Source organism: Eschrichtius robustus, chromosome 19, assembly GCF_028021215.1.
Source record: "Eschrichtius robustus isolate mEscRob2 chromosome 19, mEscRob2.pri, whole genome shotgun sequence".
Lineage (NCBI taxonomy): Eukaryota > Metazoa > Chordata > Mammalia > Artiodactyla > Eschrichtiidae > Eschrichtius > Eschrichtius robustus.
In genome coordinates this window covers 18,500,219-18,515,334 of record NC_090842.1, presented here as the reverse complement: position 1 = coordinate 18,515,334, position 15,116 = coordinate 18,500,219, and the positions used below count along the sequence as shown (strand labels likewise).

The following is a 15,116-nucleotide window of genomic DNA, read 5'->3' as shown; positions in this document are numbered from 1 at the left end:
AGAAATTCAACGGTTGAATATTGTTTTACATACCCAAACTTAATTATAAGAAGGTGCAGCAACTGATTGCTTCACTATGACCTTCAGTGTTCCGGTACTCAAATATTTTCATACTGAAATTCATATTATGTCATAATTAAACTACTTCTCTCATCCTTTTTCATTATAGAGAGGTTAAACATGTTGTTTCTGAAATCGTGCATGTAGGTAAGTTGTGTTAGCTATGTTTACTTCCCCCGCCCCCGGGGAGTACAGGTGGCCCGAGAAAAGATTTCTTCGTGCAGGTCGCCGTCCCAACCAAGTCAACCCCGCCCCACGCCGCGGGCCCCGCCCCTAGGGCTTCGGCCACGCTCAACGTGGCGGCGACGCCGGTCCGCCGAGGCGCCTGCGCAGGTCGCATGTGGCGCGTCCCACTCCAGTCATGGCGGCCCTCTGGCAGACGGCGGGCAGCGGGGTTCTGGAAACGTGTGGTCTGGAGCGGATTTTGGAGGCGTTGAAGCTGCTGCTGAGCCCGGGAGGTGAGAGGACGGATCTCGGCGCCTGGCTGCACCCGGGACTCTCAGGGCCAGCGGTCTTCCAGGGCTGCCCTTCTTCCCGCGGCTTGCGCCCCTCAGGCCCTCCCCGGGACCCCTCTGGCCCTGAGGCCGCCCAGCCCCGCACCTGGGGGCTTTGGGCAGGGTCTGTCCAGCCTCATTTTACCCTTGAGGAAACCGAGGTTCAGGGAGGGCTGGGGTCCGTTGAATACTGATACTAACCAAGTACGATATCTCGAGCGCTTACCTTGGGCCAGGCGCTGTGTTAAGCATCTCGGGTGCCTGATTTCAGCCGTCCCTGCTGCAGCCCTGTAAGGGGACTGCAGACACAGCCTCAGAGAGGGCCCAGCCTCTTGAGGGCGCAGGGTCAGATGTGGACACTAGAGATTCGTACAAAGTGCTAAGGAGTCCAGAAAAAGGAAGCAGTGACGTTTGAGCTGTGTTTTGGGGCGAGGATTTAGGGATTTACAGTCACTTTTAGTCTTTCCTGGTGAGTTGATAAGATCTTCCCAATTTAGAATTAGAAGGGACCTTGGGAGTGGTGTAGCCTGGGCACTCTCCTTTTACAGCTGAGGACGCCCACGGCTCACCGAAGAGATTAACCTGACCAAGATCACGTGGTCAAATTAGAGGCAGAACACGAACCTAGAGCCAAGGTCTGCCGAACCCTCTTCTCAGACCAAGGCAGATTATTCAGTATGGAGCCTCTGATGTTATCTGGAGCTTTGAGAAAGATACGCAAGAAGTAGGGCCCTACTTATAAATTAGAGCGTATAATTTGGAGGAAGGGGTTTGTAGCGTGAGCAAAATAAGGTACATGAAGGTGATGTTCCCAGTTTCAGATTTTGAGATTCCCCCCCCGCCCCCCAAACTACGAAAACTCCCAAAACATTATACCATAATTGCGGCAAGTGAAAAGAAGTTATTAATGGGGAATTTCCTGGCAGTCCAGTGGTTAGGACTCAGCGCTCTCACTGCGGAGGGCCCGGGTTCAATCCCTGGTGGGGGAACTAAGATCGCACAATCCGTGAGGTGCAGGCAAAAAAAAAAAAGTTATTAATAAGAGTAATTGAGTGCCTGCTAAGTGTCAGTCCCTATAGTGTGCTGTTTATGTATGTATCTTTTTTTCCTCACAACAATCGCATGAGATAGGTATTACTTCTATTCCATTTTACAGATGAAGGAACCAAGGCTCAGGTACATTAGAAATTGCACAATGCCAGTCTCCTACGTGATAGAGTTAGGATTTGAATTCAGACACCTTCAACTGCAGTATGGTAACTATACTACTTTGCCCAAATGAAGAATTAAAATACAATTAAAATTGTGCAAAATACAATTTTAACTTGCTAATGGAGAGGTTACTTGTCCAGTAACTGAAACTGTCTAGAACATGACTCAGAACAGGAATAAATAAGTTAAAAAGTCTGGAAGTAATCATCTGTCACAAAGCATATACACTTCATCGGAAGACCCTCTTTAACTCTCAAAGAGTATGTGGTGGAGTTCCATACATCTACTCATTTAGCTTAGGAGAATTCAAGCGTTCCTATTTGAAATATGTGGTGGCGTTCCATACATCTACTCATTTAGCTTAGGAGAATTCAAGCGTTCCTATTTGAAAAAGAATAATTTAAGTAACTTGGTAAAATGATATTATTTTGCACAGACAGGTTATTATATATTGTGTGAATCTTTCTGCTATTTTATCATATCAGCTGCTAAGGGAATTAAAAAAATACCTGTGCATAATAAGTATTCAAATGTTCCCAATGGACAGAGGATGTTGAGACAAGATTAAAGTATTTGCTAAAATTATATCCAGCTAGATTAAACGTCTTTTCATCTGCCTTTGACTACCTTTGAGGTAATATTTACTGAGAGTCAACTGTATGTAGTATTCTATCCTCAGTGCTTTTGGAGATAGAAATATTATTTAATGACTTGTGCTCTCAAGCATCTTGTTTGTTTGGGGAGATGGTACTCCACATATAGACCAAAGATATTCAACATGGCAGGATAATACTGTTGGTGAATGGATGGTACAGGTAGCAATTGGATAGAGAAGGAGTTATCCAGGGATGGGGCTGGGGAAGGCTACAAGAGAAAGAAGGCTTCAGTCCAGGTGGGAAGAAACCAAGTCTTTCCCTTTCGAGCCATCAAAAGTTCTACAGCATTAAGTGTTTTCTCTTCCCCTGCCTTCCATTTCTGTTCTCAATTATGGGGCAAATAAGAATAACATCTTCACTTCCATTATTAGGAAGTGTGTTAAGCAGAATTTGAAAGGGGTTTTTCAGTTCTGGTGAGGTTTTGCTTGAGGTCATCTCAGCAGTAGTTTTCCTAAAATAACTTTCCACACTAAATATATATTTGTTGAACTCTGTCATTAAATTTGAATTACGTGGTGGTGGGGGGCTGGAAATTTTGGTGATTTGTAAATAATGAAGCTGTATCACCCTTAATTTTGCACACCATATTGCTTTGTACTTTGAACTTAATAAAAACTACTGCACAGATTAAGAAGTCTGCTTTTAAATGTCACAAAGCATAGACATTTACATTGGTGATTGGGAAGAATAAATAATACTGTTTATGAGGGCAGCATTTCCCAAAGTGTGATACGGATGGTTTTAGGCAGTAGGTAGAGAAATATTTTGAGGCTGAAAAGCATCGAGTAGTGATCAAGAGCTTGGGTTCTGGAGCCAGCTTGCCAGAGTTGAATATGCTCTGGGGCAAATAGCTTAACCTTAGTCTCCTCATCTGGAAACAAGAATAATAATATAATACTCCATACCTCACAGAGTTGGTGTGAGGATTGAATTAAATACACAAAGCCCTTAGGACAGTATATTAACTATTACTAATTTAAGTTTAAAAAATGATTTAATTTGAAGAAATAAACAAGTAAAGCTAAGAATACACCTGGTACTCAGATAAATGGCAAAAACCGTGGAAGTGCTATATGACTGTAATTTGGAAAACATTGTTTTAAGGCCTCAGATCTCAAACTTTTTGGTTTGAGCACTCTAACACTGTTAAAAAGTGTTGAGGACTTAAAAGAGCTTTTATGTGGGTTACGTGTATCAATATTTACTGTATTAGAAATTAAGACTTCAAGAGAAACCTTTTAACTTTATTTAAATATAACAGTAACCTGTTACATGTTAACATAATGACACTTTTAATGAAAAATTATCTTGCAAAATAAAATAACTTAGCAGGAAGAGTGACATTGTTTTACATTTGAGTGGCATTGTTTTACATTTTTGCAAATCTCCTTAATGTCTGTCTTATTAGAAGAGAGCTGGATTTTTGTATTTGCTTCTGTGTTCAGTTCGTCATGACAGGTTGTTTTGATTGAAATAGATGAAGAAAATCTATACTCACATAGGTATGTAGTTGGAAAGGGAGGCGATTTCCATCATCTTTTCAGATAATTGTGTCTATTCCTCTTTAAAACTCAACAAGAGGTAATTTCTTAAAAGGTTAGTTATAATATGGAATCTGAACTCATATCAGTGAACTTTTCAGACTTGGTACACTCAAGAGAGAACGAGAGTGTAAAAGGCAAATAATGTCTTAGTATTAATATGAAAATAGTTTTGACCTTGTAGACTTTCTGAGAGAATCTTGGGAAGGGCTTCAAAACCTGAGACCCTATACCACACTTTGAGAACTGCTGCTCTCAGAGAATGCCTTATTTGTTTTCAAGTAGATTTTATTTTTGTCACCAGTAGAGGGCAGAGGAGACTACTTTATTAAGGGGCTCTTGGAAAACAGTTAATAGCTTTTGTTTTAAGTCACTTTCTTTGTGTCCCATGTTTGGGTTCCAACATCTTATAAAGTCACAGGAGGTCACCTAGAGATTGTTTAGTGATCTTAATGGTTAGTGGCAACAAGCTATGAAAGCACTCATTTTCTTTTCAGGTATATATTACCCAAACAAACCAGATATTCATGCCAGTGGGTCAGAACACTTGCCCTGAACAGTCCTAGAGAAATATTGGAAAAATCTTACGCTTCTGATTCTCACTATGTTGAAAAAAAAAGTGTTATTGTTCGTTTTTCTTTTCATAGAGGTAGTTAATATTCCTTGTAGTAAAGCTTTAAAAAATATTAAAGAAACTAAAAGAAGAAAATTAAAATGACCTTAATCCCACTATCCAGGGATTAAATTTTGGGAATTATATATATTTTTTGTTTACAAAAATGATCTCATATACTGCATACTGTTTTATAACCTTAAAATATGTTTTTAGTACAGAAACAATACATAGTCACTGTGGAAAAAATTTTTTAACATAATGAAGCAAAAAAGAAAAATCACCCAAAACCCCACCATCCAGAGATTATCACTGTTAATACTTTGAAGTATAGCTTTTGAGGTCTTTTTCTATGTGTGTACGCATGCACACACATGTATATATTTTAATAAAGTTAGGTTCATTCTGTTCTTTTATTGTTCAATTTTCAGAATAATACATTAGTGTCTCAGCAGTCTCCAAAGGTAGCCAATGGAGTGATTTTTTTGTTTTGTTTTATTATGAATAGATTTTTGTATATACATGTTTCAGTTATTGTACTCATTATTTTAAAAAATTATTTATTTATTTATTTATTTATGGCCACGTTGGTCTTTGTTGCTGCGCGCAGGCTTTCTCCAGTTGCGGCGAGTGGGGGCTACTCTTTGTTGCGGTGCGAGGGCTTCTTATTGCAGTAGCTTCTCTTGTTGTGGAGCACAGGCTGTAGGCGCGCGGGCTCTAGAGCCCAGGCTCAGTAGTTGTGGCACACGGGCTTAGTCGCAGCATGTGGGATCTTCCTGGACCAAGGCTCGAACCCGTGTCCTCTGCATTGGCAGGTGGATTCTCAACCACTGCGCCCCCAAGGAAGTCCTGTACTCATTACTCTTGATACTCTAATTGTTCCATTTGTGGCCTGTGGGACCCATTCAGGTTGGCTGTTGGACTCTTTGATGTGACCCTAGTAACCCTAGTAGTCTTTGATTGCTTCTTTGCTTTCAGGCATAAGATATCTCAGACTTGTCTTATACATTTCTCGCTGCATTCTTGAAAACAAATCTCTTTAAGAAAAAGTGATATTTAGAGACCACAAGATAGACACTAGTGACATTTGTTGCTACTGAAGTGTCATTGCTTCCAAACTTTTTCAATGATTGGAACTAGGAAATATGTGGATTTTCAGAAGACAAAAAACAAAGCGAGAGTTCGTACTGGTATTCCCAATTAAAATGAAATATTATAGAGTTTAAATTTTTCCTAATATTATGAAAAATTTTAAGCTGATAGAAAAGTTGAAGGAATTTTACCTTGAAAATTTGTATACCATGACCTAGATTCTTTAACATGTATTTGTCCACCTAGCCATTCTTCTTTACTATATTTTATATTTTTATCTTTGTATTTTTTTCTCTTATCTGAAAATATTGGTTCCTAATGAAATTAATGTAGTTATTTACTTATTTCATATATATACACACAAATATATAGTTACATATTCATATATAATATATTCACACATGCATATAATATTTTAAAAAACAAATCCTACATTACTATCATCAACACACCTGCTGTTTCTAAGGGATTTTTGTTTGTTTGCTTTTGTCCTCAGGATGTACAAAGTTCTATATTTCAAGTCACTTGAAATAATTCTCTGTGTGGTTGTGCTGCTGACTTGGTTTAGAGTAGGAGTTGGCACACTTTTTCTGTAAAGAAGCAGGCAGTAAATATTTTGGGCTTTGTGATCCATACTGTCTCTGTCACAACTATTTACCTCTGCTGTTGTAGCTCGGAAGCAGCCGAAGATAATATGTAAATAAATAGCATGTCTATGTTCCAATAAAACTTTACTTGTAGAAATAGGTGGTGGGCCTGATTTGACCTGTAGATTGTAGTTTGGCAACCTTGGACATAAAGTATAGATTAGGTTCATTTGTTTTTTAGTTTTAGGAATATTTTGAATTTTCTTTTTGATTTAATTTTTTTAACTATGAAAAAAAATACAGGGCTCCAAAAGGAAAACTCTAAAACTCATCCCTGTCTCCTCCCCACTGATCTCTCCCTCTCTCTGTAGACAACTCATTTTAGTTAATTTTTAATTTGTTTTTCCACTGCTTTTTTAAAAAATAAAAACAAATAATATATTTCATGTTCCTTCCCATTGTAACACAAAAGTTATCATACTGTATACATTCTTCTACGCCTTACTTTTTATTTATTTATTTATTTATTTATTTACTTATGGCTGTGTTGGGTCTTCGTTTCTGTGCGAGGGCTTTCTCTAGTTGTGGCAAGCGGGGGCCACTCTTCATCGCGGTGCGCGGGCCTCTCATCATCGCGGCCTCTCTTGTTGCGGAGCACAGGCTCCAGACGCGCAGGCTCAGCAATTGTGGCCCACGGGCCCAGTTGCTCCGCAGCATGTGGGATCCTCCCAGACTAGGGCTCGAACCTGTGTTCCCTGCATTGTCAGGCAGACTCTCAACCACTGCGCCGCCAGGGAAGCCCCCTACGCCTTACTTTTTAAATTCAGTGTGTCTTAGTGATCACTGCATAGTGGTACACAGAAGTCTTCCTCTTTCCCTTTTACAGCTGCAGGGTATTCCGTTATGTGGATATGCTACTGTTTATTCATCAATTCTCTATTAATGGATATTTGGGTTGTTTTAAGCCTTTTGTTAATGTAAGAAATACTTTTACTGGACTCAGTGGGTCCACCGCTTGGGGTGCTTAGCCAGTGAACACACCAAGTACTTTTTTTTAAAAATAAATTTATTTATTTACTTATTTATTATTTTTGGCTGCATTGGGTTTTTGTTGCTGTGCGGGAACTTTTCTCTAGTTGCGGCGAGCAGGGGCTACTCTTTGTTGCGGTGCGAGGGCTTCTCATTGCGGTGGCTTCTCTTGTTTTGGAGCACCGGCTCTAGAGCACAGGCTCAGTAGTTGTGGCGCATGGGCTTAGTTGCTCCGCAGCATGTGGAATCTTCCCGGACCAGGGCTCGAACCCGTGTCCCCTGCATTGGCAGGCGGATTCTTAACCACTGTGCCACCAGCGAAGTCCCAAGTACTTTCTTAAAGCAGAAGACAAGTAAGGAGTCAGGGAGATAGTGTTACCGAGTCCAAGCTCTTACTGCTCACTGCTCTCCCATGAGAGGCCAGTAAATCGAGAGACAGGTGTTGGGGCAGGGAATAGCGGCTTTTTTCGGAAAACCAGCAGACTGAGAAGATGGTGGACTGGGGTCCGAAAGAACCATCTTACCTGAGTTAGAATTCAGGCTTCTTTTATACTAAAAGAAGAAAGGGTGTGGCTTGTTGTTGCAGACTTCTTGGTGCTGGCCAGACCCACATTCTTGCAGCTGTCCACATAGGTCTAGTCATGATGTTCCTATAAACCTCCAACTGAGAAAAATGTTATTTTCTCTTCTGCAACTTTTTATTTCTATGTGAAAGGAAAAGTGTTATACCTTTAAAGGTCAAGCCTGGGAGGCAGAGCATTGAGAAAAGGCTGTCATGTATATTTCAGGCAATAGGCAACATTCTTTTACAAAGGTGCAGAGCCAGCATAACTAAGTACAGACAACAGAGCACAAAGGTTAGAGCTAAAGGAATAGCTCCAGTATGGAGTCAGGTTTGTTCTTTGTTACAGTAGTTCTCAAAGTACTGTCTCCCCTAACCACTGGACCAGGGAAGGTTTAAGCCTGGGGGGCATGCATATTCATGAAACGGCAGGCATGATCATCCATAAGCATTATAATGAGGCAGCAGTTACTCCAGGTTGCCCAAAACTGCAAGCAAGCAGGTGCTTGGGTGTTTGCTTGTACTGTAGTATCTTGTTGGATGTGTTGTAACCTTTTTAGGACAGCTGGTATCTGGAACTTTCTGAGATTTAATGATTTAACAGTCAGTTTCTGCAAAACAAAGCACACTTTGATTCAACCCCATCCCTCCCCTACTGCTGCCTAACTAAAAATATGGCAATGAGTAGCTTTGTGTATATGTCACTTTGCATTTTTGCCTGTGTATCTATCTTAGGATAGATTCCTAAAAGAGGGATTGCTGGGCCAATGGTTAAATGCTTATGTAATTTTGCTAGATATTGCCAAATTTCTCTTCTTAGGGATGTACCATTTTAGCCCCTTACCAGCCATGTATGAGAGTGTGTGTTTCTGTAAAACACAAAATGTGTTATAAAAACTTTTGGATTTTAGCCACTTGATAGATGGGAAGTGATATTTCAGTATAGTTTTAATTTACTTTTCTCTTAGGAGCAAGGTTGATCATATGTTCATGTTTAAGAGCAATTTGCATTTCTTTTTCTGTAAACTGTTCATATCTTTTGCCCATGTAGTGTTTCATACTCTGTTCACTTTAGAATATATTTAGTGAACATGTCATTAAATAATGTTCAACATAGTTTAATGGCTTCAAATAATCCATTTTTCATTCATTCAGTAACTACTTATTTTGAACAGCAACTGTGTGTCAGACAGGCCTTGTTCCAGGCAAGAGTACAGCAGTGAACAAAACAGCAACATCCCTGTCCTCAAGGAGTTTTTATTCTAGTTGGTGGAGAGACAATAATAAACAAAATAAATATTACATATACACATAGTACGTTGGATACAGGTAGACCATAATTTACTCAACATGTATTTCTAATTTTACACTATTATAAATAACGCATTGTTGAACACCCTTTTAGTTACCATCAATTGCATTTTGATCCTTTCTTAGAAGATATATTAACCTTAGTTTTGAAGTCTATTGCTGCTTGAATTCATTTATATTTTCAGCATTTTATTATGGTTTTATAACCATAACCCACCTTTTCATATTATGTTTTTAGTAGTCATCCTGGGATTACAATGTACATCCTTAATTTTTCACAATCTGCTTAGAATTAATATTGTACTACTTCACAGAACTCGTAAAAACCTTGCAACTATAAGGGTCCTTTTACAGCTCCCCACCCCTTTTAGGTTTTATGCTGTAGTTTTCATGTTTATTTTATCTATGTAAGTTATAAATCCCATAATACAATTTTATAAATTTTGCTTTAGACAGTTACATATATTTAAAGAAATTAAGAGGAAAAAATTAGTCTTTTATATTTACCCACATATTTACCATTTCTGATGCTTTTCCTTTTTTGCTGAAGATCCAAGTTTCCATCTGGTACTGTTTTCCTTCAGCTTGAAGAACTTCCTTTAACATTTCTTTGTATTCCAGATCTGCTGGTAGTCGGTTATCTTAGTTTTCATTGTTCTGAAAATGTCTTCATTTTACTTTCATTTTTGAAGGTTACTTTTTATTGGATAGAGAAGAGTGAGTTGACAGGTTTTTTCCCCCCTGTCAGCACTTTAAAGATGTTTTTCTGCTATCTTTTAGCATTCATTGCTTTCAAGATTTTCTCTTTATCTCTGGTTTTAACAATTGACTATAATATGTGTAGATGTTATTTTCTTTCTACTTATCCTGATTGGGCATCACTGAGCTTACTGAATCTGTAAATTTATGTTTTTTTCACTAAATTTTGGAAATTTTTGGTCATTATTTCTTCAAATCCTTTTGTGCTCCATTTTCTCTCCTCTCCTTTTATTCTAGTTATCTATTTTATTACAAATAGATCACTTGATATTGTTCACAGATCCTAAGGCTCTATTTCTTTAAAATGTTTTTCTCTTTGTTGTTCAGATTGGATAATTTCTAGGGATATATCTTCAAGTTCACTTTTTTTTTTTTTTTTTTGGTCATCTCAAAGCTGTTAAGTACATCAATTGATTTTTTTAAAAATTTCAGTATTTTATTTTTAAATTCTAGTATTTCCATGTGGGTTTTTAAAAATACTTTCTACTTTTTTGCCGAGAGTCCCTATTTGTTCATTCATAATGAGTACTTTCCATCACATCCTTTTTTTTTTTGGCTGTGCCGTGTGGCATGTGGGATCTTAGTTCCCCAACCAGGGATCAAACCCATGTCTCTTCCAGGGGAAGTGCAGAGTCTTAACCACTGGACCCCTGGGAAGTCCCTCCATCATATCCTTGAACATAGTTATAACAGCTGCTTGAAAGTCTTTGTTCAGTCTGACACCTGGGTCATTTAGGATCAGTCTCCATTGATTGTCTTTCTCTTGAGGTGGGTCATGTTTTCATGTTTCTTTATCTGTCTAGAACTTTTGGATTGTATAATGGACATCATGTAGGATATGCTGTTGAAACTCTGGATTCTGTTATAGTCCTCCAGAGAGTATTGATTTTTTTTGTTTTGTTTTGTTTTTCTTTTTTGGCTGCACCTCGTGGCTTGTGGGATCTTAGTTCCCCGACCGGGGATCGAACCCGCGCCCTCAGCAGTGAAAGTGTAGAGTCCTAACCACTGGACCACCAGAGAATCCCTGATTTGTTTTGTTTTGTTTTTATAAATTTATTTATTTATTTTTGGCTGTGCTGGGTCTTCGTTTCTGTGTGAGGGCTTTCTCTAATTGTGGCGAGCGGGGGCCACTCTTCATCGCGGTGCGCGGGCCTTTCACTATCGCGGCCTCTCTTGTTGCGGAGCACAGGCTCCAGACGCGCAGGCTCAGTAGTTGTGGCTCATGGGCCCAGTTGCTCCGCAGCATGTGGGATCCTCCCAGACCAGGGCTCGAACCCGTGTCCCCTGAATTGGCAGGCAGATTCTCAACCACTGTGCCACCAGGGAAGCCCTGTTTTGTTTTAAAGTAGGCAATTAACTTGACTGATTCGTACTCCAAGCTCTGTCTCTTCTGTGGTGGGCAGCAACTCTTTTCAGTTCTTTTAATCTTAGCTGACCTATTTGAAGTTCTTCCCACACATGCTTAGTTCATAGATTAGCCAGAGATTTGGGCACAGTTTATATAGAATTGGGGGCTCTTCCTCTCTGGTTCTATCCTTTCTGATATTTCTCTTCTTATTTTCCACCTGCTGTAGTTGCCCTGAATTCTGTGCTTTGGTTCTCAAGCCCATAAGACAATGGGTTTCTCTTAGAATTTTAGCTATGCTGAGGCCTAACCCCAGACTAAAAGGCAAGAAAAAGCAGGAAACTTACTCAATGCTGTTTTTCCCTTCTGAGTGCCTTCCCTAGTTTTTGCTCACTTTTGTCACCTTCAGGCACCTTCAGATATTTGCTTTTTACATTTTGTCCAGAGTTGATAGTTGTTATCTTGTGGGAGGGTTGGTCTTATAGGAGTTTTAAGGAGATCTTTATTTATTTTTTTATTTTTTATAAATTTATTTATTTATTTTTGGCTGCATTGGGTCTTCATTGCTGCATGCGGGCTTTCTCTAGTTGTGGCGAGCGGGGGCTACTCTTCATTGCAGTGCACAGGCTTCTCATTGCAGTGGCTTCTCTTGTTGTGGAGCACCGGCTCTAGGTGCACGGGCTTCAGTAGTTGTGGCACGTGGGCTCAGTAGTTGTGGCACGTGGGCTCAGTAGTTGTGGCTCACGGGCTCTAGAGTGCAGGCTCAGTAGTTGTGGCGCACAGGCTTAGTTGCTCCACGGCATGTGGGATCTTCCCGGACCAGGGCTCGAACCCATGTCCCCTGCATTGGCAGGCAGATTCTTAACCACTGTGCCACCAGGGAAGTCCTAAGGAGATCGCTATTAATTACTGTCTTCATTCATTCTTTTACTCAATCAACTAACAAATACTCATTTGGAGCTTACTTTATGTACTATGCAAAGCACAGACCAAACAAGAGAGACATGGTGCTTACCCTCATTAAGTTTAAACTCTGATAGAGAAGAAAGAAAATAAACACCAATAAAATAATTACTGATTGTGATAAGTACTACGGAGAAAAGAAATTGGGTGGTATCACAGAGTTAATAGCGTGGGGCATGGCTTTTAGATTGGTCAAGGAAGGCCACCCCCGAGACGATAATATTTAGATTGAGACTTCTAGATACCTATGACTCAGCATTTCCACTTAAGGTATATACACATCAGGAGTGTATGTGCACACTTCCACCAAGAGAAATCTATTTTAAATATTAAGAAAATCTGATGTGTGAAAAGTAGACTTTTGGGAGAGGAGGAGTGTAAGTAGGGAAACCAGTTAAGAGGCTGCTGCCGTAGTTCAGTTTAAAGATGTTCATGGCTTAGAGAAAGGTTGTAGTGGTGAGGTGGAGAAAATTGAATGAATTTGAGAAACATTTAGTAAGCAGAACAGACAAGACTTGGTGATGGATTGGATAAAAGGGAAAAGGAAAAGGATGGAGATGTAACCAGTTAGTAACCTGGTTAGTTTGTAGTAGGGAGTGAAAGGTACTCGTGAGAATCAACAGTTTGTTGAATTTGAAATGCCTAAAAACATCCAAGTGGAGATTTCATTCAGCAGTTGGAAATATGTCCCTGGAACTTAGAGGGTAGACATGAGCCAGACATGTAAATTTGGGAGCTGTTAGCTTACAGATCATTTTTAAAGACCTGGGCCTGAATAAGATTGTCGAGGAAGAGAGTGCAGAGTTCAGGACCAGCCTTGGAGCATTTTGATATCTGGTAGAGGAAAAGAAGCCAGCAGAGGAGACATTGCAAGATGGCCATGGAGGTAGGAGGAAAACCAGGAAAGGGTGCTTGCTGTCCCAGAAACTGAGAGAGGAGTGTTTCAAGGAGTGAGTCAGCAAGGATGTCAACTGCTGAGAGTGTGTATGAGCTCCTTCACCGGGAGAGGGCAGTAAAGACCATTTTAAGAAAGTTCAGGAAAAATTGAGAATATATATTTTGGGGGGAATGTGATTAAATTAATCTGTCTGCACCCTTTGTCTATATTCTGTGATCTGCCTCACTAGAATTTAAGTTCCATGAGGGAAAGGACTTCGTTTTGTCCTTTATCCCTGGGATGTAGAACAGTTTGACTGAATGAACCTTCTGTGGTAAAATGTTTAGCTTTTTAGATTTCTGTTCTGGCTACAATTTAAGCCCAGTAAGTTGATTAAGACCTGGCCTCTGCCCTCAGAAACAAACTAGAAGAGGTATAATGTGTTAGGTACACTATCCTAACTACATCCAAAGTGCTATGGGAAGGCAGGGAATGTGGTCTTGAATTCTGCCTAGGCTGGGGTGGCACAACTGGGGACACCTTTCTAGAAGTAATGACATCTGAGCCAGGCCTCAGAGGATGAACTGGAGTGGGCAAGGCATTCCACATGGAGGGAAGTACAATTTGTTTTCCATGTATGTAATTTCCTTTATCTTTCTTCAAAAGGATCGGGCTCAAGTTCACTACAGATCACAAAACATGATGTCCTGTTGACTACTTTAAAATCTAACCTGTCTGCTTTGGAGGACAAGTTTCTGAAGGATCCTCACTGGAAGAAATTGAAACTCCTAAGGGATGAAATTGCTAATGAGGCAGAATGGCGACAAGACTGTATGGATGTCACCTGGCGTTTTACTTCCCAAACCTTACTGTTGCTGTTGTGCTTGAAGGAAACCATGATCCGCCTTGCAGTTGAGTTCAATCCAGGTAAACCCAACCCGAGGACTCCAGAAGCTGCTCCTGCCCTGAGCCCGGATACACTTAGTATCTCACAGCAAAAGACTGTCCAGTCAGTTTTGCAGTTTGTAGTTACCTTGGGTGTCTGCCCCTATCTTATGCCTGGTGTTGGAGTCCCTGTGAGATACAGGACTGAGTTTGGTGCCGTTGTGCAGGACGTGGTGTGTCTCAGTGCTGCCCCCAGTGCACCCCGGAGACTGTACACCAGCTGCAAGGTCCTCCTAAATGTTGCTCAGCACGCATCTCTGGGGAGCTTGATTTTCTGCCGCCATTTTGGGGATATCGCAGCAGGTCTGTGCCAGCTGGGATTCTGCCCAACCAAGAGAAAACCGCTAAATCCCGAGGAAGAGGTAAACATACGTTGAGAGAGTGTGTGAGAGTCTGTGTGAGTATGTGTGTATACTTGTGTGTAGTTGCTATAAAAGACAGTCTTAGTTCTTTGGAAAAGTGCTGATGGAAAGATCTAGAATTTTTATTAAATGTCCAAGTATCTCTGGTGGATAGATGAATCTTTATAGGGGGTTGGAGCTTTCATTTATTAAATACTAGTCCTTTCACACCTGGGGAGTCCATTTCACCTGTCCCTTCTAGCCATTTTTTGAAACAGCTGTTGCAGGCTATTTCTTTGAGCCTCTGTTTCCTCTTTTGTAAAATGTGTTTAATAATTGCAAGGTGGCTGTGAGGATTAAGGATAATGTGTGTAAAGTACCTAGCCCAATCCCCAGTAGTGCTCATCAAAAAAGTTATTACCATTAATATTAACATTAAACTATTCACACCTCCTTCATTAAGTTCTTGGGAGGATTAAGGGAGATAAAGTATGCAAAGCACTGGGTACACTGCACAATCCAATCAGTGTTCATTGTTATTATTAGATGACAAGGGTATGTGCCTGTGTTTTGCTGACAGTCAGTAAGGATTTGAGTGTCTGGACTATAAAGGTGCTGTGGAGGTTACAGAAGCATTAGACGTGGTCCTTTTCTCAAACAGCTCACACAGTAATTGGGGAGACAAGGCTCACAAGTGTAACATAGCAGTGACCACTACTCCCCCACGAG

General features: G+C 40.2%; 1 protein-coding gene across 2 annotated transcripts in view; it reads left to right on the top strand.

The window, feature by feature from the left end:
* Positions 1-421: 421 nt before the first annotated feature.
* Positions 422-15,116, top strand: part of TANGO6 (transport and golgi organization 6 homolog) — a 184,465-nt gene continuing 169,770 nt past the window's right edge. The window contains exons 1-2 of one of the 2 annotated variants that reach the window (XM_068528750.1): positions 422-518; positions 13,768-14,408. In XM_068528750.1, the coding sequence (XP_068384851.1) occupies positions 422-518; positions 13,768-14,408 (738 nt within the window). The remainder of the gene's footprint in view (positions 519-13,767; positions 14,409-15,116) is intronic. The other variant, XM_068528751.1, reaches the window with a different exon arrangement.